This window comes from Phocoena phocoena, chromosome 11 (genome assembly GCF_963924675.1).
Source record: "Phocoena phocoena chromosome 11, mPhoPho1.1, whole genome shotgun sequence".
Lineage (NCBI taxonomy): Eukaryota > Metazoa > Chordata > Mammalia > Artiodactyla > Phocoenidae > Phocoena > Phocoena phocoena.
Genome location: NC_089229.1, coordinates 12,560,456 through 12,583,751, shown reverse-complemented (window position 1 = coordinate 12,583,751; position 23,296 = coordinate 12,560,456). Strand labels below are relative to the sequence as shown.

The 23,296-nt window shown below is 50.6% G+C and overlaps 1 protein-coding gene across 1 annotated transcript; it reads left to right on the top strand.

The window, feature by feature from the left end:
- Positions 1-2,690: 2,690 nt before the first annotated feature.
- Positions 2,691-23,058, top strand: ISX (intestine specific homeobox). Its single transcript, XM_065888141.1, is given in 8 exon segments — positions 2,691-2,695; positions 3,272-3,407; positions 4,982-5,219; positions 19,202-19,353; positions 21,567-21,680; positions 22,510-22,698; positions 22,700-22,796; positions 22,982-23,058. Coding segments are annotated over 8 exon segments (1,008 nt in total).
- Positions 23,059-23,296: the final 238 nt, after the last annotated feature.

Below are 23,296 nucleotides of genomic sequence, written 5' to 3'. Positions count from 1 at the left end.
GTTCCTTCTTAAAACCCAGAATTTTGAAATAACTCAAAGAGGCAGCATGGGGGTGCAGGGGTCAAACAGGTTAGGATGGGTCATAGAAAGACTGGATTCAAGCTGGGGACTCTGCCTCGCTGGTCAGACCTTGGGTGAGTCCCTTCCCTCCTCAGGCTTCAGTCCCTTTGACTGAACAACAGGGAGAGTAACTTCCACTTTCTGTGGAGGCTGCAAACATCAGACACACCAATATGAAAGGACTTAGGAAATGGTCCAGCTATGAGCAGTGTGAGTACATTCTAAGGGTAACCAGGAGGGGAGGACTGGAGGAGTGCTGTTTCCTCCTGCTTTCCTTCCTCTCTTCCTTCTTTCCCCACATCTTAGGAGGGAATTAGTCAACATGCACGTTGCTGAGAACAGCCCCCATCCCCAGAACACGTGGTCACACACCTTTCCGGACACAACATCCCAAAGCAAAACCCACTAGATCTGCCACACACGCACTGCGGCTCATCCCCGCTACAGCGATAAATGACCTGCCTTCTTGCTGCCCAACGGGCCCCCGGTTTTATCCAGAAACGGAGCAGCAGAGGGATGACGGCAGGCGGCCCCACTGCAGCGTCCCAGGGAGCGAACGGTGAATAATGAGATCCCCATGGCTGGTTCACTCTTTCTGCTAGCGATGGGTTTAAGAGTGATCACGTGTCACAGTCCTGGCCAAGGGGAATAAAGGAAATCCACTTGGAGGTTTCTGGAAAATGTCTTCCTCTGTGATGAAAAGAGTGAGAAAAGGCCAGTCTTCCCCTGCAGCCTTGGGATGAGTGTGTGAAGCCATAAAGCCTGGAGCTGCAGAGACCATCCCCAGCCACGCGGGGACAAGCTCAAAGACAAAACCAATGCACTGGGGATGGCAGAGGAGAAAGATGGAAAGTGCCCGCCCTCGGCATTGTTACCGCGCCCAAAGGAACAAGCTCTGGAGCCTCCTACCTACAAATATTCTCCTGTGAGCTAACAGACCCCTACCGTTTAAGCCGCTTCAAGTTGGGTGTTTGGTTACTTGCAACGGAGCCCATCCTGATACACACTTCCCCCCAGACACCAACACACACAGCCTGTAACTCATCTCTGACTTATTCAAATCCCCAGTGGATGCTCCCCTTAGCCCTACAGTCGGGTTCATGAACCATCGCTCACAAAAACACCCACGGCTCTGTGTCACCTGTGGGATAAAAGTCAAATCTGAAAAAACTAAAGTACCTTCCCTCACCTGGTTGCTCTCCAGCTCATCATCCTGTTTTGTTTTCTTTATAACATGGTCCCAAATGGAAAATGCATCATTGGACATTTATTCATTACCTGTTTATTATCTACTTCCAGTGTAAGCTCCATGAAAAGAGGGGGGCTTGTCTGTTTTGATCACAGCTGTCTTTCCAGCACTGCAATCTCAGTGTGGTACATCACTGTGGGTCCTTTAAAAACATTTTTTTATTGAGTTATAGTCGATGTACAATATTATATGCTTCACAGTGATTCACAATGTTTTAAAGTTCTATTCCATTTATAGTTATTATTAAATACTGGCAGTATCCCCGTGTTGTACAATACATCCTTGTAGCTTATTTATTTTATACGTAGTAGTTTGTACCTCTTAATCCCTTTCCCCTATCTTGCCCCTCTCCCCTGCCCTCTCCCTACTGGTAACCTTTAGTTTGTTCTCTATATCTGTGAGCCTGTTTCTTTTTTGTTATATTCACTAGTTAGTTTTATTTTGTAGATTCTGCCTATAAGTGATAATCATACAGTATTTGACTTTCTCTGATTTATTTCGCTTCACGTACTACCCTCCAAGACCAGCCTTGTTGTTGAAAATGGCACATGGATGGACATATAAATGAACAGATGGCTCCAACATACCTCTCCAGCATGTTCTTCCTAAATGCCTCTGCATAACATAAAATCTCTCTCCCATCAATGAACTAGTAACAGTGCACCATGCAGCCAAGTGTCGTTCCTTGCTTGCGTGTTTTAGACTGAGGGAACTTGTGCGACGGCTCCCCTTCTCTCCTTCCTCCGCGTCAAAGCTTTCTTTGATCCAAAGAGCTGCACAGTTACTCCTCTGAACTCCTCTGACACTGACCACTGACCGCTTTCCACCAAAGTGACCACTTTGCCACTCACTGGCCTGTCTGCCGCCATCTTCTCCCCTCCCCGACACACTCCCCAACCTAGAGTGTGTGTCCCTCAGGGCAGGGTCTGTGGCTCATTCATCTGCATCTCTATGTGCCATCTAGTGAGTGGCACATAGTAGATACTCAAGAAACATCTGTGGTAATGAACACACGTGGGAATGCCCAGGCTGTGGCTCACCATGGGGGTGATGGTCTGGAAGGAGAGAGAGTGTCCAGGTCCACACCACAAGAGCCCAGGGTGAGGCTCACCCCAGAGAGAGAGAGAGAGAATACAAGGAACTCAAATGAGGTGCCGAAAAGAACAGGTGTGACTCTGGAAACTTCTGTCTCTGAGATGTGGTTCTTCATCTGCATGGTGAGAAGTTTGGACCGGATGGTCTCTGGGGATTATGGCCAAGGGAGCTGAGTGTGGGTTTCAGAGCTGGACTCACCTGGGTCTGACTGCTGCTTCTTCTACGGGTTAGTTGCGTAGCCCTGTAAGCCGCCACTCACCTCTGGGCGCATCTCCTCAGCTGTAAAATGGCGTGAGTGACCGCAGTTCATAGGGCTGTTGGGTGGATTAGATGAGGCAGTGTGTGCACAGCGCCTGACTCCAGGCCCTCCCTCCCCTCTGCTGCTTCAGCCCCTGGAGTCCCTGTCCCCCCTCCTCACCGGCCGCCGCAAGTGTCCATCACACCTTCTCTGCCCCAAGCAGAAGGAGACCCACCCTCCCAATGCAACAACTCCTTTGGCCGCCAACAGGGGGCTTCACTCCTGTGGGACTCTGGCCACCTGGCCGTAAAGGAGGCATTTCCCTGTGCACCAACCCAGCTGGGCTACTTTCCTCCTGGCCCAGACGAGGAGTCCCCTTCCCAGCACCTAGACAAGGCCTTATGACTCATTCTGGTCACAGAATATGAACAGAAGTCATTTAACTGCTTCCACTGTTGACTCGTTACCATTCCCTCCTCTGCTCTCTCCACTTGCCTGGAAATCCTGAATCTGGGTAGCATCACAGTCTGGAAGGAGCCTGGGTTCCCAAAGGGATGTTCAACTACACTGACTGTGACACGAGTAAGCAGTGAAGCTCCCAAGATTTGGGCGTTTACCTGTGACTGCAGCGGTGGCAGTCTCGCCGAGCTAGACCAGCAGCGGTGGCAGTCTCCCCAAGCTAGACCAGACCACCTGAGCCTTCCCAAGGCCACGGCTCCTGAAACAGGACAGATGCTCTTTGCTCTGACTCGCCCTCCTCAGGGAGTAAGGATCGGCCTTCCCCTTCCCCCTCCCTCCGAGAGAAGGTCTGGATTCTAATGCCCCATTCACGCTCCCAGTCTCTCCCAGGGTATCTGTCACCCTCATGCAGATGGCACCTTGTGGCCAGCCTGGCACCCTGGAGCTCCCCAAAGGCCTGCTTAGATGAGACTGTGCGGTGGTCTGGGCCTCAGTTTCCCCACACACCCCATAAGGACCTCAGGAGACCCCTCTCACTCTGATATTTGCAAGCCCAGGACAGCACATCTTAGAGGGACTGCCCTCGGCCAACACCAAGCAGACCACACCCCTCCAGCCTACGTGTGACCCATAAATTCTCCCTGCTGAGTAAACATATGTTATGGGGCCTGGGGACACTTCCTGGCCATGCTGTTCCCACCTTCCCTTGTCCTGCTCCGGCCTGGCCAGCTCCCCTGCACACACCTCCCCGGGACCCCCATTCCCCACCCTTCAGTTTCCCTCTGCTTCTTACCCCTTTCCCCCAACACCTGCATCCCCGGCCGTAAAGAGGGTGGAGAGTTTCCTCTCTTATCAGCCGTCTTCTCCTCCTTCCTGGTTACACAGTAATTGCGAACAGAACTCCTGGCAAGGACGGGTCGGTGCCTATCAGCTCCCAGGGGACAGTTTCCTGGACAAAGAGAAGGTGCCCCTTCAGTGCAGTCTCAGGAGGCAAGTAAGAGGCATGCAAATAGGAGCGGGCGCAGAAAGGACCCCAAAAGGAAGGGAGAGGCACCCCGGGCCCGGAGCCCATAGAGAGGCTTGTGCAGTGAAGTCAGGGAGAGAACGGAAGAAAGCGATGGTCGGACCAGAGACGCCAGGGGAGACTCAGACACCAGTACTCAGCGCAGCCCCGTCACAGAGAGCCAGCCTGGCAGTGGTGACCCAGTGACCCCCTTCCAAAGCCTCCATCTGCAGGGCAGCCAAAGCACGGCTACTCTGGAAGGTCTACTCTGGAGTCTGGCAGCAGCGGAAGCAAGAGAAAGCCAGGAGGGTTTCTGGGAGCGCCCCTCCAGCTGCACTGTGGCCCAGGACTGAGTTGGGCACCTGGGGCCCGCCGGTGGCACCCCAGTCTTCCAGAGGCCTGGCTGGAGCCAGCGGAAAGGGCCACCAGCCAGAGAAAGGGCAAAGGTGGACACCCTACCTCCAGATCTCCCTGGGGCAGGCTCCCTCCTCCCTCCAGCTCTTTGCCGTGTTCCCCACTGTCCGTGACCTCGGGGTCCCCGGCCTACACTGGGGATTGTGCAGGTGACCACCCTGGAGAAGACTCGCTGCAGTAGGACTGAACCCAGTTTGGCAATGGTGACTCCCTTGACATGGAGCTGGCGAGGGCTCTGAGCCCCTGGGCACGGGGTTCAGCCCCTTCCAGTGTTCCCGACGTGACCTGCCTCCTTGGTCCCAGGGTGTTTTGAGGTGACCCATGGAAGTCCCCACGGAGACATAACCCTGCTTGGATAATCCCACACGAGGACCCACCTCTGCTCACCCTCTTGATTGCAGGAGCTTCGGGAAAGGAAGAGCGCCACCCTCCACTGGCATAGGCCCCTCTGCCCCCCTTGCAGCCGCCCGCGGAGGGTGCCAAGGCTGGCCCGGCTCTCCATGGGGGGATGGAGAGGAAGAGCTCGGGGTGCTGTGAGGCCCCAGAGAAGCGGGGCCTGTCCTTCTCCATCGAGGAGATCTTAAAGAGGCCGGCTCAGAGGAGTGATGCAGTCAGGCCAGAAGGGGCAGGTGGACAGGGCACCGGGCAAGCAGCAGCTGCAGACTCTGGGCCGGAGAGACCCCCGCACGACCAGCCCCAGGGTAAGTGTCTCCTGGCCATTTCTTATCTGTTCCTGGGTCTCCAAGACCCAGCTGCACTCGGGCAGAGAGAAAGCTGCTCCATATCAACAGAAGAGAAGCCTTCAAAATTCAAAAAGATGTTAGGCACTGGGCTGTTAGCCTTAAATACTTTTCTACCCAGCCCGGCACTGTGGTTGTTCCAATGTGGACCAAGCCTCGGTCCATTGCAGGATGCAGGGACCTGGGGCTCGTTCCTGTAACCAGGCCACAGCTAAGAGTTATCATTCATTTATTCAGCATTTACAATGTGGTCGGCACTGCCCCAGAGGCTGTGCATGTCTCTTCTTTAACTTCAGTAGAAAAGCATAATTATCATAACTTGACAGATGTGGAAACTCATCTGTAAAGGGAAGAGGTGGGTGATGCCCCCAAGTCACAAAGCAGAGGACCCGAGACCCAGCCGCCCCCAAACACCTGCTCGGTCTGTCGTGTTCTTTCCCTACGTAAGCAGAGTTCAGCCTGCATGGCCTCTAGTGGCTGAAGCTGTGCCCCGGATCTGCCCACCCTGATCACACCCCAGGCCAGTGCCCACCCCAGGGCTTGCCCCCAAATAACAATGACCAGATCCCAGGCCCCTGCTTGAGAGCCAGCTGGAGGAGGGCTGGAGGAGGGCACACACACGCTAAGAGTCAGGAGTCAGCAGTCAGTGTCACCTCTCCCCCGGCCTGCTGAGCCACCTTGGCAAAGTGCCTTTCCACTCTGGCCTCAGCTTCACCCTCGGTGAGACGGCTGAGTGACGGAGGAAATGGAGCTGGTGATGTCTCGAGGGCCCACTGGAGTCTGATAGGACATGAGCCTGGAGTGTCTCACAAAAGGGTCCCAGTCCTCTTTCCTTTCCACCCCTTTAATCCAAGGAAAGGAAGCTCAGGGGGGGCCCGTGATGTCTTCTCCTACCAAGCATGGAGCTCCAATTCCTCCAACCAAGTCAAGTCTCCCGAGATGGAGATTGTGCTCGGAGGCGGGCCAAGGGAAAGACCCTGGCGGGCAACACGTCCCCGGGGAGCTGGCAGCTTTCCCAGTAGCTCAGCCTATCAATAGGAAAGGGCCCCAGCTTAATGTTGAGAAGTTCATTAGTATCTTCCAGTGAATTGAATGAGCAGTGAGCATTCACAGAAACCATTCTTCTAAGGGTCTAACCAGAGTCTCTCCTGCTGCAGCTACATAAAATCCATGTCTGTCCTCTCTGCTGTGGAGAAAGAGAGAGATCTTACTTCCCCTCCCAGAGCAGCTTGCCTTCTCCTAGCCTGACATTGGCTGATGGCAAAAAGGAGGCCAGTCATTCTAAACCTCCCCCGAAGCTGCTGGCATGTTTCACGCCAGCTATCCCGCTGGACCCAGAGGAGACCCCCCAGCGAGTGCTTACGAAAATAGCAGTCGTAAGATTGGACGGTACTCCACGGCTCTCATGGCAATCTCACGGCCATTGTTCTATCCATATCCGGTTGTGAGCCCTACCTTAGAGCTGATGAAACCAAGGAGACAAATCACCTGCAAAAACCGCAGAGTAGGTAGCATTAGAACTGAACCCTGGTGGTCTGAGACCATCCACTCTAGAGTATTCCTGAATGTGGCCTAAATCCATCCGTCTCCCCGCTGGGCTGGAATTCAGCATGTCCAAGGCTCATAAGGGTCGTCATGGTGGTTTTCAAGATGACTTCGAGGGGCAGGCAGACAAAGATTTTTTTTTTTTAACATCTTTATTGGAGTATAATTGCTTTACAGTGGTGTGTTAGTTTCTGCTGTATAACAAAGTGAGTCAGCGATATGTATACATGTAACCCCTTATCCTCTCCCTCTTGCATCTCCCTCCCACCCTCCCTATCCCACCCCTCTAGGTGGTCACAAAGCACCGAGCTGATCTCCCTGTGCTATGCGGCTGCTTCCCACTAGCTATCTATTTTACATTTGGTAGTGTATATATATATGTCCATGCCACTCTCTCACTTCGTCCCAGCTTACCCTTCCCCCTCCCCGTGTCCTCAAGTCCATTCTCTACATCTGCATCTTTATTCCCGTCTACAAAGATTATTTATGTCAATCGTTCTGTAATGATTTCTACACTAACCTTCTATTTATGACACGTGATACCATTTACCCACTTATGGTCATGATGTGAGGTTTTCTTTTAAAATAAATGTATTTATTTAGGTAAACCAAAAAAAAAGTCTGTTGAAATGTGAAGTAAATAATATTGCAGGTGAGATGCCACCATGTCAGAAACTATAAAGGTAACTTGCACAAACTGCAAAGAGCTGGAGTCTGTGAGATGCTAGGCTGGGTGGGGAGGGCAGGAAGCTGGGATTCCAGAAACCTGGCCTCTGAGACCTGGTCTGGCACCGATGCACTGGAGGACCTCAGGCAAGCCGCTGCCCTGGCTGGGCCTTCGTTTCCTCATCTGGAACACGAAAGAGCAGAGCTAGAAAATTCCTAAGGGCCCTCCCCGTTCCGACATGCCACGACCGGTTCCACAAGAAGCTGCTTGCGCAAAAGCCTCGGTGGTGTCACTCGTGGGCGTTTTCCATGGCAGAAGCTTCCTCCCTGCAGAGGGGTGTCCGTGCCAGGCAGGGCAGGACCTACTCACCACCTCCACCTCTCACTGCCCCCCAGGAGGCCCCACCCCCGCCAGTGCTGGTGGCCCAGCTGATGCCTCTCCACCTCTGTCCTGTTCCCCACCAAACACACACACACACACACACACACACACACACTCACAGATACACACACACACAGCATGCAGGAGCCCTCAGGGAATGGGCAACAGGACAGAAGAGGTGCATCCAGGGCCCTCCCCTGTCCCAATAATAACAACAGAGGAATAAACTCCTCTTTGTCTCCACTTAAAGGGCTTCACAGAGGGGCTCCTGGAGGTTGACTGCAAAGCGTTACCTCAGGATCCCAACCCCCTAGGGAGCTTGTGAAGAGGCACCATTCCAGGCCTGGCACCTAAGACTCTGCCTCCAGTCTAGGGTGGAGGCCAGGAATCTATTCTAGCAAGCTCTCCCAAGTGAGTCTGACGCAGGTGGTCCAAGGATCATTTTTTTGAGGAGGCTGGAGTCCAGAGAGGCAAACTGGCTTGTTCGGTGCTACAGAGCAATACGGGCCAGATCCGGGGCCAGGTCGGTGATCCAGACCAAGGCCAGTGCTGGGCCTCCCTCATTTCTCATGGCAGAGACCCAGGTCCCTCCCCACAGCTTCCCACTCTCACAGGGACCTTCCCCAGCCTCAGTGGAAAAATCCAAGAGGGTCTCCCAATTTGAAGGGATGCTAAGCCCAGATGCCCGCTCACTCCTCCTGAGAGAGGAAAGCCCCCCAGAGTTCGGGGGTCCTCAAAGTCCAGGGAGACTCAGTCAGGAGGAAGTCACTTTGTACTGGAGGATCAGACCCTGGAAAGAAAGAGATCATCTCTGCACCTGTCCCACTGATGACCCTCTGCAGGGAAACTGCGAGTCCCGGCGGGGAAAGGGGAGAGGAAGATGGGCAAAGAAGGGACCACTTCAGTGGGTAAACCAGTGTGGATCTTCTGGCCTGGGAGGGACACAGATACCTTCCCTTGTCCATTCATGGGCCATTCAGTCCCTCAGTGAATCATTGCTGAGTGCTTACTCTGGGCCAGGCGGCAGGCTGGGGAGGCAAAGGTGAATAAAACCAGAAGTAGTGGTCACCCACCTGGAGCAGAAATGGGGTCAGCAATTAGAGTCCTGGCAACACCACCTTGGGGCGGTGCTGACTTCCGCCCCTCTTATCTGGTGGGGGTGGCCGGGGGCACCGTGGAATTCTTGAGACTGGAAGAATATCTTCTTGCCGTGGTCAGCAGCGTTTCTACAAAGGGCCACACATTAAGTTTTGATAGCTAGATGGTCTCTGTGGCAATTACTCAACTCTACCATCACAGCTGAAAAGGAGACAAGGTATAAATGAATGGGTATGTCTATCTTCCAATAAAACCTTATTTACAATAACAGGCAGAGGGCCAGATCCAGCCTCAGGCTGTAGTTCATCAACCCCTAACCCACTGGTGTGACATTCAAAGTCCTTCACAGACTGGCCCTGCCGATCCCCAGGTTCATCCCCCATCACGGCCTCCTGTCCCTCACTTTCCAGGCACATGGAGCATCTCTCCCACTTCAATCTTTCTTGCCCTTTCAATGCCTCTAGACTTTGCCCTTTAGAAGCCTCTGCGGCCCTCCCCCTTCTCCTTCCTCCTTTTCCTCTTCTTTCCCTCATCCTCTCCCTCTGTCTGAGCTTCCTGTGGCCATTGTACCAAATTACCACGAACTGAATGGCTTAAAACAACAGAAATATATTATCTTAGAAGTTCAGAACCAGAATTCCAAAACCAAGGTGTTGGTAGGGTTGATTCCTTCCAGAGGCCCTGAGGGAAAACCTGCTCAAATGGCTCTCTCCCAGCTTCCAGTGGTTGCTGACCATCCAGAGCCGTCTTCGGCTTGTAGACGCGTCTACAGGCCTCTGGGTCTGTGTGGAACCCTCCTCTCCTTTCTCTCATAAAGACACCTGCCATCGGATTTAGGGCCCACCCTAAATCCAGGAGAATTGCATCTCAAGATCCTTAGCAGGGCTTTCCCTGGTGGCGCAGTGGTGGAGAGTCTGTCTGCCGATGCAGGGGACACGGCTTTGTGCCCCAGTCCGGGAAGATCCCACATGCCGTGGAGCGGCTGGACTCGTGAGCCATGGCCGCTGAGCCTGCGCGTCCGGAGCCTGTGATCCGCAACGGGAGAGGCCACAACAGTGAGAGGCCCGTGTACAGAAAAAAAAAAAAATCTTTAGCCTAATCATATCTGCAAAGACCCTATTTCCACATAAGGTCACATTCACAGGGACCAGGGATTAGAACTTAGACATTTCTTCTTGAGGGGAACACAGTTCAACCCACTCCCCCTTTCCTCACTTCTTCATCCCCCTCATTTTCCTCTTTCCCCCCTCTCTTCCCTGTCCCCTTCCTCTTTATTTTCTCTTCTCCCCCTCCCCTCCCTCCTTCCCCTGCCCTCCCTCCTCAGCCCCCAGTTGCCTAGAACTAAAGGCAGTGGCTCTGCTCTGCTCTGGGCCCTGGGAGGGGGAGCCCTGGCTCAGGGCTGGGGCCAAGCCTTCTTCTCGCTGTTCCTCTTCTTGTCCTCACACTCTTCCACACTGGGTTGATGGTTTCTTATTCCTTATGACTCCTCATAGGTCACTTTCGGTCTCCATATATAGAACTCTCAAAGTTCCTTTTTTCCTTTCTTTTAATCAATGCTTGTTGCCACAGAGGTTTACTCCTCCAAATACTCCTTGTACTGTAGCAGTTGTTAATCATTTTTTTGGCCAGAAATGGCTCTTCTCCCTGTTTACAGGGCCTGGGGCTTTGGGTGCCTCTAATCTGGGTACTCTGCATACCTGCACTTGGGCTGGCCTTCTGTATGTATTTTCACAGAGATAAGAGCTGGTTAACTTCCTCCTCAGTTCTCGGCAGGAAGGGTAACTGAATATGGATTCCCGCATTGAATAGAAACAAGTTCTGTGACACTTCCTGTGTCACATCAGGAAACATCCTCTAGCTTCACAGCTTGTGTCATCTGTCTGTTCCCCTGCATTGTCACAAGTATAGAGTGGAAAGGAATAAGGGCAGGAGGGAAGCAAACACACACACACACACACACACACACACACACCTTCTCAGCGAGGAAAACAGTTATACCTGTTGAAATATGATGGCACCTTGAAAGCACATGTAATCAGCCCATGTTCCAGTACCCTGTGCCCAAATCCAAGCACACTGTCTCGAGAGCCATACTGTAACAACACAGAGAAACATACAAACCTGACCCAGGGCTTTGAGAACGCAGAGGAGACAGCAACAAACTCTGCTTGAAGGAAGACTTCAGAAGGAGGTGGCATCTGAGATAGCAGTCAGGCAAAGGAGGGGAGAGAGCACGCCAGGCAGAGGGAAGCAGGTGAAGCAGCCCAGAGGAATAAAATGGAATATTCCTTTTGAGAAACAAAGAAACTCAGGGTGGCTGGAGTTGAGAAATCATGGACCAATGTCGGCGGAGATGAGAGGCATGAGGTAGGCACCTTGGCCTTTATCTATGTCCATCAGCATCTTTAAAACCTACGTTTGGGGAATTTCAGGCTTCCGCTGAGTTACACAGTCAGAGAGACCTTGGATGAATGGGGGACGGAGCAGGCTACACTCTGGTGCCCTCACAAGGTGTCAAGAGAGGAGCCCTCAGGCTATTTGTTTTGTAGCTTTCCCCCGCACAAAATCCTTTAAACAAAGGTACAACTTCTATTTTAAAAAGAAAAAACACATATGAAAAGCGTGGTAGAGTATGAGGGGACATATATGCTGAGAGCCATATATAAAAAATATTATGAAAGGGAGACCATACATGTGGAAAATAACCATCTTCACGCTGCTGAGGGGTGGATGGGCACTGACCCAGTCACCCCTGGGAACAGGGTGCAAATCCGTGGCTGGTGAGCTTTCCAATGGTCTCTCAGCTGTTTCTTTTAGCAATTTCTTTATCCTCATCTCTTTCCACTCTAGCTGTATTCGCTGGGTTGTTGTTTATTTATACAAGTAATCCACGTTTATTATAGAAAAATTAAAAATACAGATAAACAGAAAGAAGATAAAAGAAAATGTAGCTATAACTTCTCCTATGCAGTAGTAAGTACCGTTAACACTTTGATACATGGATACATAAAGATTGAGAGAGATTTTTTTGTACAAATATGGAGGCTGGTTTCTTGCACACTGAAATTTAGCACTCTTTACTTATCGATTAAACAAAAAATCTGTTGTGTTTCCACATGGAGATTCACAACAGACCTTGGAGAGAAGGAAATCTTTGACTGATCTGGGTTTTGATGGATGAGTAAGAGTTTACTAGGCAAAGGAGGAGGACAGGCTTGCAGATGTAGGGGTTAGTGAGAGCAAGTCCCTGGAGCATAAAAAGGCATGGCTGATTTGGGGAATCTAGAAGCCATCAGGTGGTGCAGAAATAATGGAAGTGATGATTGGGTAGAAAGCAGATGACCCTGGGAAGCGGGGAGCCTGAAGAGCTTGAATGCTGGGCCAAGGAGCGTGCCTTGCACGTTGTGGGCACAGGGAAATGTAGAAGTCCAGGACCACACCCGGAGGGAAGAGGCCAGAGCATCTCTGCCCTGGGAGGCACCTCCCTGCACCCCACCTGTCCTGTTCAGGTGTCCTCACCCTGCAGGAGGGCCCCAAAGGGAGCCTGGATCTCCATCCTGCCGAACCTGCTGCCTTGGGAAGACAAGGACAAGGCCCGTTTCTGGAGTCTCGGCCCAGCTGCAAAGCCCCTGGGGCCTTAGCTGAGCGGCCAATTAGCAGACCGCAGAGAAGAGCAATCAGGGGAGGGAGCCATGCACGGAAAACCATCAGTTTATAATTAGGTGACCTAATCACTTGTGTAAATTGTGTATTTCTTATGATCTATGTGCTAAACGTCTCAGGTTTAATTAAGTTCTGCTGACTCGTTCTCTTTGAAGACCCGCTGAAGTGGGATTCACAGCTCCAACAATTAATAACCAGGTGAGGGGCAACTTGAAAGGGGCGGCAGTTCCCTGCCCGCTTCCTGCCCCGTCTCCCCACCCTCTCCCGGGTGCCCTTGGATGGGGCTCCACACTCCCCATCGTCCTCTCTGAGCTGGGGCCCAGAACATCCCAGCCCTTCCCCATGATTAAGAATCATCCCATGCAATGGGCGCTCCAACCATGAACTGGTACTTCCAGCTTCCTGTTTAATGAGGTTCCTTCTGGTTCCAAAATTCTACCTGCAGAGTCCTGTGTTCTGTCTTCTTCTCGGTTCCACATTCCATTTATGCTGTTCTGCCTCCCTCCCCTGCTTCATCTCTCTCATCACCTACTGTGGTCTGTAACCCAAGCATCAGGCTTCCTGGCCCCCTCACTCCTTTCCTAGAGCAGCCTCTTCCTGCATTTGATGGGAAAACTGAAGTGTTGACCTTCATACCTCCTGAGCCAGCCCCTCAGATTCTGCTCTCCCCCATCCTCCCTGCCCTGTGGACCACGGGCAGGTCATTGTGCTCTGAGTCACCACCCGGAGCTCCAGGGCACCATCCTCTCCACTGGACACGTTCCTTCTCCCCAGTCATCAGCAGAGAGATGGGCCTGGGCCAGTCTTCCCTTCCTCTCACTTTCCCTGTACTTCCAGTTTTCCCAGCACCATCAAAGTCAGCTCTATGACTGACGGATACTCTCCTTCCTAGACATATGTGGCAATTAGAGGAAGCTGCAACACAAGAAGGACGTAAAGTGAGACCCAGAGTATGACTTGTTCAAGAACCCAATGAGAAAACCAGTAAGGTAGCACTCACTATCCAATAGAACTCACTATCCAAACCAGTAAGGCAGCACTCACTATCCAACAGAACTCACTATCCAAACCAGTAAGGCAGCACTCACTGTCCAATAGAACTTTCTCTGATAATGGAAATGTTCTACATCTGTGCTGTCCAATATGGTAGCCACTGGCCACATGTGGCTATTGACCTATGCCTAGTGTGACTAAGGAACTGTATATTTTATTTTATTTTAACAGCCCCAGGTAGATAGTGGCTACCATACTGAACAAGGCAGACCTAAGGAGTTAAACTTTTAACAAGGTCCAGCCTTAGATCCTAACCTTGTTTCCCTAGCTCCAGGTCCAAGTCTATCTGTCTCCCAAAATGGCTCTCCTGGTGGGGTGTCACTAGTCATATTTCAGGGACCCCCCACTCACTGGGGGTGATCTCAACTCCAGGACCCCTCTCCCTACCACTCCTTTTTATAGTTCTCCAATTTAGGGATATTCAGTCTCAAATAACATCCCAAGAAGAGTTGGACGGGGACAATCAGTGTTTGACTATTGACACCCCAAGAACCCATGCTCAGTCTTAGGGGAGGGGCTTTGGCCCTTGAGTCCTGCAGCCCGGTCCACTTGGGGCTCAGCCTCCATCTCGCCAACCATGTGAATTTTAGACACCCCTCTTTCTTCACAGGAGAAGTCACTACAGCTGTTGGGCACATACACATAGATCCCATCACCATCATTATCATCATCTCTCAAGAATAAACATTTATCCTGAGAATGTATAGTTCAAAGCTAATGAGAACAATATTTTTCTTACTGACCCATAACTCGCCAAGCAGCCCCTCCCCAATTATTTTGCAGGGTAGAGTTCAGATCTTTTCCTCTTCACCTTATCTCCAAAGGATGCCCTTCTGGTCCTACAGGAAATACGGGAAAGCCATATATATCCTAATAGCTGCTCCCTTGATTACACAAATGGAAACTTGAAATAATCATTTTATTAAGGCTCATGCTTAGTCATGAGCCCTTGTTTGCCTAACTTTCCTTCTGGGCAAAAAGGAGGAGATGGCTTATTTCTACTACAATCTACATTCTGTTTCTAATCCTCTGTTCTCCACATTGCCTACTTTCCTGTATTCCGGTTCAGCACCCTGCGTTTTCTGTTCAGTATCCTCTATTCCAAAGCTCTGTATTCCCAGAAGAATCCCAGATCCATGCTGTCCTTGACCTCACTTTGTCCGTCCAACCTGGAATCTTCCCTTCTGTGAAATTTTTTTGCAATTTTCTATAGAACTGCACTGCATCACTAATATCATCTAACATGCTGACCTCGTGAATGAATGAATGGATGAGATACTTTCAGCATGGCTTGCCATTTCTCTCTACATCAGTTCTGGCTGGGTTTGGCTCTATCCCTTAAATACACCACCAGCTCTAAACATAGAGTAAATATCTCTTTTTTGTAATTTAAAAAGTAGGGTGGACTTGAGGAGGGAAAAGGGGATAGAGAAGGAGAGAAATCAGATCACATCAGCTGGTTCACAATCCAATAGCTTACTCTAGGGGGTAATCATGTCAGTGAGTCCCCTCACTGTCCGGGACTCCCAAGAAGCTTCCAAGAGTCAGAAAAATGAGTAAAAGTACTTTGAGGGGAAAAAAGAAATGGACTAACAAAAATGAGGGGTAGTCAGGAGGGGTGAGACCAAAGGCAGACTAGGAAATGCACTTGTTGATTCTCAGAGACACAGGAGCAATTCAGCCGGGAGAGTTATCCTCAGCAGAAATCTCTCCTCTCTGGCCCTCTCCTTTCACCCACCAGGCAAGCCCGAGGCCAGGCCTTTTAAGCCATTCAGCCTCCAATTGAAGAGAAAAAGAATTACAGCATGTCAGGGCCTTAGCGATTTGATCATTCAAACCCACTCTCCTCCCCCATTTCTACAGATGGAGAGACTGAGGCCCAGAGAGTAAATAAAACATGGCCCAAGCTGTAGACTGGAAGCAGGAACAGAGCTCAGGGCTTCTGGCATCCAGCTTAGTGGGTTTTCTACTGTCCAATGATAGCAGGACAGATAATAAGCACACACACACACATAAAAGTTAATTGATCTCTTCAGCTGTGAAACCATCACAAGTGAAATCCATTTTTCACTGTGTCTACTCCAGCTCATAGTTTGTGGTGGTTTTACCTCTTTTGGGGGGAAAAAGAAAGCGGACTGAGCGGAAGTAAGGAGACCTCAACAAGAGTTTAGATCCCCACCCCTCCTTTCCAGGTAATTCTGCTCTCTCCCGACCTGTGACATCTGACAGTACACAAGAGTCCAGACAAATCATTCCGCGTTGTTTCTTGGGACAGCATCTTATCTGCCGAATGGGTTGAGAACAGAGCCTAAACTTCACCTTTATTCATTTAGAGCAAATAATTATGAAGCTCCCAATAGATGCCAGTTACTCAGCAAGTCCAATGTATAGTCTCTGCCCTCCAGGAGCTCACAGTGGAGAGAGACACAGAGACACAGAGAGACAGAGAACAGCAGGCTTCTTTCCCCAGAGGGTTTGAGTCTTGCCAATGTGCGTGAGGGATGCTAGGACAGGACGTACCTAGATTCACCATCATTTCTGAGAGCAGACTTTTCTTACAGGAGTGAGAAAGAAATCAGGAGCCATGGTGGTCAACTAGAATGGTAGGAATTGGCCCCAAAAGTGAAGGTGATCTGTGTGTGCGGTGGTGTGTGTGTGGGGGGGGTGTGTACCTTTCCTACTATTCCTAAAATTGCATCATGTGGTCTTTGTTGCAAGTCAGACTAGAACTGTAACCCTGGCCTCAGAAGTCCATGGTCAGAGAGACAAACCTGCCCCACCTGGTTTGGTGCTTCCTCCAATGTTCACCGTCCCTTAGTTTCATCAGGAGGTACAGCAAGGCTGGTTGAATCCCCATCCTCCCTACTCTCCTGGCTTCTCTCGTCCTTCTCCAGAGCAGCTTTCCAAATCCCTTCTTCATTCCTCCAGCCTCTAATCCCTCCCACCTCCTTCACTCTCTGCTGATGACCTGAGCTCCCATTGACCTGTCCTGAACAACTCAATGCCAGGTATAATGAGCACCTCTGACCAGCCTGCCCCGCAGCCCTGCTCCATCAAGCATCCGCCAAAGCCCTCACTCTTCTTCCTCAGTCTCTCCTCCTGAGAGGCTTTAGATATATGCTCCAGGCCGCACTCCAGACTTTTCCCCAACCTCCCTCTAGCCTTTTTCGCACCTTCTCGACATAAAAGTTCCTCTCTTCCTCACCGCCTAGACTTCACCCCGACCACTCACACCGCATCCAATTTAATACAACATATACTTGTTGAAGTTTCTACCCAGTATCAGAGACACTGTATTTAGTGTGTTTGTGGATAACACAAAATTGTTCTTTTTCGCTTGGCTTTGACCATCCTAATTCAACCCAAGTAGTCTTCCTGTGTACCTCAATGACGTCCTGAAGGCCAAATTCAGGACCACATGCCTCACAAATCCATGCTGGAACAAGGCAAGCTAAATACACATACACACAGGCCAAGGTCAGGGTCTAGCACTATACCTGGTACTTAACAGGTGTTGAATAAACACACTGATTGTTTCTTATTTTTCTTCCCCTTCATCCTCTCTAATTTAAAGTCTGTGATCACTCCCTTCTTTCCAAACCTCTCTTCCCCCACGTTTTCTATGGAATTTTGTGGATCTGAGCTCCCTCTGTCTTAGGTAGGGTTCCCCCAAAAATAGACTGAGAGAGAGATTGGCTGGAGAGATTACATGATGTTATACTGTTAATTTGTTTTAAATCCCTGGGACCACATGAACATGGTCTCTCCAGCTGTCAACTGCAATATTTCCTCCACATCCCAGCAAACCTTTCTGAAGATGTGCACCGTTGTTGTCTCCTCCAATTCCCCTCCCCTTCTCTCCTCTGCCCACTGCCCCTGAGCCCTTGCTGCCCCTATTCTGTGGGAACTGCTAACGTTAGGGTCCTCATGCAGCCAGGTTCAAGGACCCCCTTTCTGTCCTCATTGCAATTAATCCAGTCACAGCATGGACACAGCTGAGCCTTCTTTCTTAAAAGAGTTTCTTCGCTAGGTGTCCATGTCACTGCACTTGTCGCCTACCACAGAGACCTGTCCTTCTTGGCCTCCCTCATTGATTTCTCCTGGGTCCCCCGTTGGTTCCTGAGCCTCTAAATGGTGGACAGACCCAGGCTCACTCCCAGACCCTCCACTTTTCTCCTCCTGCCTAAGTGATCTCACCCACTCTCATGAGATCAAAGGCCAAATATACGCTGGTGAACCTCAGTCCCGAGATCCCCTTTGAGCTCCAGACACATAAGCATCTGTCCATTTGATCATGTGCTCTGAAGAGCCAACAGGCATCTCAAGTGTAACACGTCCAGACTGAACACCTGATTTCCCGTCTCTCTCTCTCTCTCTCTCACACACACACACACACACACACACACACACGGGCACGCAGGCCTAGCTTCATGGGCCGTGTGTGACCAGTGTAGTTGCACAGGGCCCTGCGCTCAGAAGGAGGCCTAGCACTTGCGGGTTAAAGCTCATGGTCACCCTCTTGAAATTCTTAATGATTTTATGTTTGAATCTGTGTTTCGTAAGCGCAATCCAGTGGAACCACGAAGCACATACCAGGGGCCTGGGGCCTCGGCTCAGGCTCGGTGCCCCTCTCACCGCCTCCCTGCTTCCCTGGGATGGGCTCTCAGTCACCTGTTTCCCCGCCCCTACCCAGTGACTGCTGCCTCCTCTGTCATCTGTGTTGGGGGCATCGGGGAGGGAAGGGCACGGATGTGAGGAGGGTCAGGGTCAGGCACAGGCACCCCAGCACCAAGTTGAAGGGTGGGCCCTGTGAGGGTCCACACTCATGCTATTAGTATCCCTGTGCCCAAGGGAGCAGGGCCTTAAGTAGCAAATAAAAAACCACCCTGACAAGTCAAGAGAGAGAGAGGAAGAAAGGAAAAAGCTTTCTTTCTGAACCCACATTTTCCGTTTGCACTAGGACCCCACCTATGATGCAGCGGCTCTGAGTGGGCATAAGACTAGTTACGTGGTTGGAAACGGGCTGTCAGGGGCTGACTGCTGTGCTTTTTCTGTAAAGGCTGGATGGTAATTACTTTAGCTTTTGCAATCTCTGTTTCGACGACTCATCTCTGCCATATAGAGTCACCTATGGCTGCCCAAAGCAGTCATAGACAATACATAAACCCATGGGTCAGGCTGTGTTCCAATAAAACTTTACTTCTAAAAACAAACAGTGGACCAGATGTGGCCCCCAAGCTGTGGTTTACCATTTCTTGTTACAGACAAGGGAAACTTGTCTGAAGGCATCTGAGCAGCAGAAAGGACAATCAAAGAAGTTTCTAGAAGGTCATCTTGGCCACTCTGTCCAGGATGGATGGGAGAGTGGGGTCAGCCTAAGAGCAGAGTTTCTAGGAAAGAGAACCTTGTATAACTCCAAACCTAAGGAGCTAGAGGCCAAGTAGTGGCAACGGGGGTTGAACAGGTAGAACAAGACAGCACAAAAGTTTCACTGAGACCAAGGTCACTAACCCAACTCGGACCCTCTTCCATCCAGAGGAGAGGAAGGGCAAGCGGAGGATCCGAACCACCTTCACCACAGAGCAGCTGCATGAGCTGGAGAAGATCTTCCACTTTACCCACTACCCTGATGCCTACGTCCGCAACCAGCTGGCAGCCAGGATCAACCTCCCAGAAGCTCGGGTACAGGTACAGCCATCCCCGCCCTCGGCCCCCCACCTCAGTGCACTTGGGGCCATGGGTAAGATCCCGTGTATCCTGCACCCTCTAGGGCTGCCCCATCAGAAATTTTCCATTGGCTTTATCCCATGAGTGCAGTTATACTGGCCAAATATCTTCTTCCAGGAAATGAGGCCACCACAGTTATAAGATGGTTTCTCACCTTGGGGGATGGACACAGAGGTAGCATAGATATCTGCTTCCACTCCCTCCTTCTGTACTTGGCTGTAGCTCCAGAACATCGTTCACCACACAGCCTCATTCACAAAATAGGTCTTGACAACCTAGACCAGGGCTCAACAGACTTTTTCTGTAAGGGACAAGATGCTAATTAAGTTAAGCTTTGGGGGGCCATAACGTCACTGTCACAACTATTCAACTCTACCCTTGTAGCACAAAAGCAGCCGTAGTTTACAGTATGTAACAAATGAGCATGTTCCAATACAACTGTACTGGTGAACACTAAAATTTGAATTTTGTATCATTTGCATGTGTTACCAAATATTATTCTCATTTAGATTTTTTTCCCAACCATTTAAAAATGTGTAAACCATTCTTAGCACAAGGGTTGTACAAATACAGGTAGGAGGCCAGAGAAAGCCCAAGGCTCTAGTTTGCCAACCCCTGACCTAGAACACATGGGCATCACTTTGGAGGCAGCACAGAGAGGTGGCAAGGACCCTCCATGGTCAGAGACCTAATCTGTAATCTGTTATTTTGTCCCCCCAAGTGTCTATGGCTTCCTCTGTGGTTAGAGATACAGTAGCCCCTTGTCACTCACTAGGGGTATGCCTCGCCCTCTGCATATCCCCAGTCCTGCAAGAACCGCTCTAGCAAATCCAATTGTTACATGTTGGCACTCTCTCTAAAACAGTTTTCTAAATCACTCTTCATTTTTTTTTAACAAATATAATGGAGGAACTATACTCAATATCTTTTTTTTTATAATTTCACTTTTAATGAATAAACAAAAAAGCAATCCTTGAAAAACAGAACAATATAATTTTTTAAATTTTATATTGGAGTATATTTGATCTACAATGTTGTGTTAGTTTCAGGTGTACAGCAAAGTGGTTTAATTGTACATAAACATATATCTATTCTTTTTTCAGATTCCTTTCCCATATAGGTTATTACAGAGTATTGAGTAGAGTTCCCTGCGCTACACAGTAGGCCCTTGTTGAGTATCTATTTTATACATAGTAGTGTGTATATGTTAATCACAGCCTCCTAATTTATCCCTCCCCCCGTCCACCTTTCAATATCTTATAACCTATAATGGAAGAGAACGTTAAAAAAGAATATATATATTTATATGTATAACTGAATCACTTTGCTGTACATCTGAAACTAACACAACATTGTAAATCAACTACATTTCAATAAAAATTTAAAAAAATATATGATGGACTCATTCGAATTCAAAATCTGCTCCAGGGTCCATGTCAACATTCCACCCTTCATTTCACTGGAACCTACTGTTCTTCTGGTGAACGACCACCCCTGTCTGGACTTCTCCCCTTTTTCTTCCTATTTGAAAACAGTCACCAGCTAGGTGGGTAGCATCTGCATCCAGTGTAAGGCCCAGAATTCAGCATCTGCCTCGGCAGTACGACCAAGTGCAGACGGCAGCATGTCATGGACAATCAGGGCACTTGTGAACACAGGGAACCGCCAACATTCAACCAACCTACAGATGCCACGGGGCCCAACGGGGCTGCAAACCGGTGGCCCACCAGCAGGAAAGAACTTAGATGGGTTTTATTTGAACTGCACGGTATCTTAAATCTCAGCGCTTTCACATAAAAATCAAGATTTCTGCCTTAGAAGTTGGATGAGCTTGCAACGCTGGCCTCACATTTCCACATGGTGACTGTTGGCTAAAGCTGAGAAGCTGCCCCCTTTAGCCACTGCTCACCGCAGACTCTACCACTCCCAGTTACATGGCACCCAGCTGCTTCACCCCATCCCATGAGCCCACACCCCTGCAGGTATTGAAGGTTGTGATCCCCGGCCCCCTCTCTCAAGGCAGATCAGATCCAAAGAAATCCTGGATGCCATGGAGCTTCCTACTGTAAAGGGTTGGTCCCTTGGAAGGCGCCGTCATTATGCATTTTGCGGGGAGGAACTAGATGGAGAAAATCCCTTTTGCTTATCTCCATCCTCTCTCGCCTTCATCTCAGATCTGGTTCCAGAATCAGAGAGCCAAATGGCGGAAGCAGAAGACCAGCAGCCTTGGGGCTTCGCCGCAGCCGAGCGAGGCCGACTTGGCCCCGCCCACAAACCCAGACGTGGTCGTGAGTGGCTGAGGCGGAGGGCGGGGGGCGGTCGCGGGCGGGAGAGGGGGTGTGGCTGGGGACCTCCGGAGCTCTGTCTACAGTACAAAGTGCAACAATTCTTTTAGAAAGATAGTAGGCCCGGATGCTGGGGAGGTCGCTGCCTCTGTCCCCGTGTCCTCCTCCACTGAGTGCCAATCACACTCCTCTCCCTCCTCCGGGGACCCACGTGTGTTACTTATGCAAAACTTCCCAGTTTATGGAGCAGGATCACAGAGTAAAGGGCGGTGCGTGGAGGTCGAGCCCACTGGCTGGGGAGTCAGGAGGCCCTGGTTCGAATCCCAGCTCTGCGCTTAGCAGCAGTGTGGCCTGGAAGAGTCACTGTGCCCCTCAGAGGACAGTCATAGATTTGATGAGGATGAAACGACCGCTCATCACCTAGGAAATGCTCCCTAAGGTTTAGCTGTCCACTGAGTCAACACAGATTTGGAATGTGTACCAGAAGCCAAACAGGGGCGGCAGCAGTACACGAATAGACACTCCTATGGGTAACGGTTTGTACAAAGCCATGAGTGACCCTATGAGGTAAGATTTTTAATTTATCCATTTTTTGCTAATGCAGAAACTCGACTCTGAGAAGCAAAGTGACTTTTCCACAACAAACAGTTGCTGTAAATGACGGGATGGGGAGGATGTTTCCTGGCCCCCCTGGGCACACATTTCTCCCCAAGTTGGTCCCCCTACCCACTCCGAGCTGCCCGAGAGGAACGGGGAAAGGTTGGGAAGCCGAGGGACAGCCCAGGGTAAAGTTCAGGGCTCACTTCTCTCTCCTGGCCTCTCCTTGTGACAGGGCCCCATGCTGCTGCCCCCTGCACGGCCCAGGCTGGCTCCTCCCACAGGTTGCTATTTATCGGCTCAAGGTCAGCTGGCCTCTGCCTGGCTCCCCACCCGGATCGCCCTCCTGCCATGCCACCCGTGGGAGACACAGCCTCTCCCGGGCCCTCTCATCATCCAGCAGACCTGCATCCCTGCACTTTGCTTTTTTTGCACCTCCGCACCCCAAATGGGGCGACATCTGTGCCACTTCCACACAGGGACCAGACATCCTCTCCTTAGTGGAGCTGCTCTCTTCTCCAGGTGAAGGCAGGTGGCGGGAAGGTGCCCAGGTCTCTGGGGGAATCAATCTCACGATCCAAAGACAACCCACAGCCCAGGAAGCCACCCTGAGGTTGTCCCTTGGGAGGGTGCATCGGACTTAGCAGCAAGGTGACCAATAAAGGAAGCTCTCATCTCTCCTGGCCAATGTCACCCTCCTGCTTCAGGCAACAGACACTGTGGGAGGTCTCAGGATGATCTCTGGAAGGAAGAGGTTGTCCTCTTGCACCTGTACTTCCTCTAATTTGCTGTGTGACCTCCAGCCAGTCGCTCACCCACTCTGGGCCTCATTTGTAAAACAGGCAGTTGGACAAGGTGACTTCTGAGGGTCCTTCTGGCCCTTACTTTGGTGAGATGAACTATGGTGAGAACAGAGGCACAGAGTAGACTAAGGAGAGGTTTGTTCATTCATTCATAAGCGCTCACCTACTGAGCACTTCATAAATGGAACTGGATATTGACATGAACAGCTGAGGCTCTGT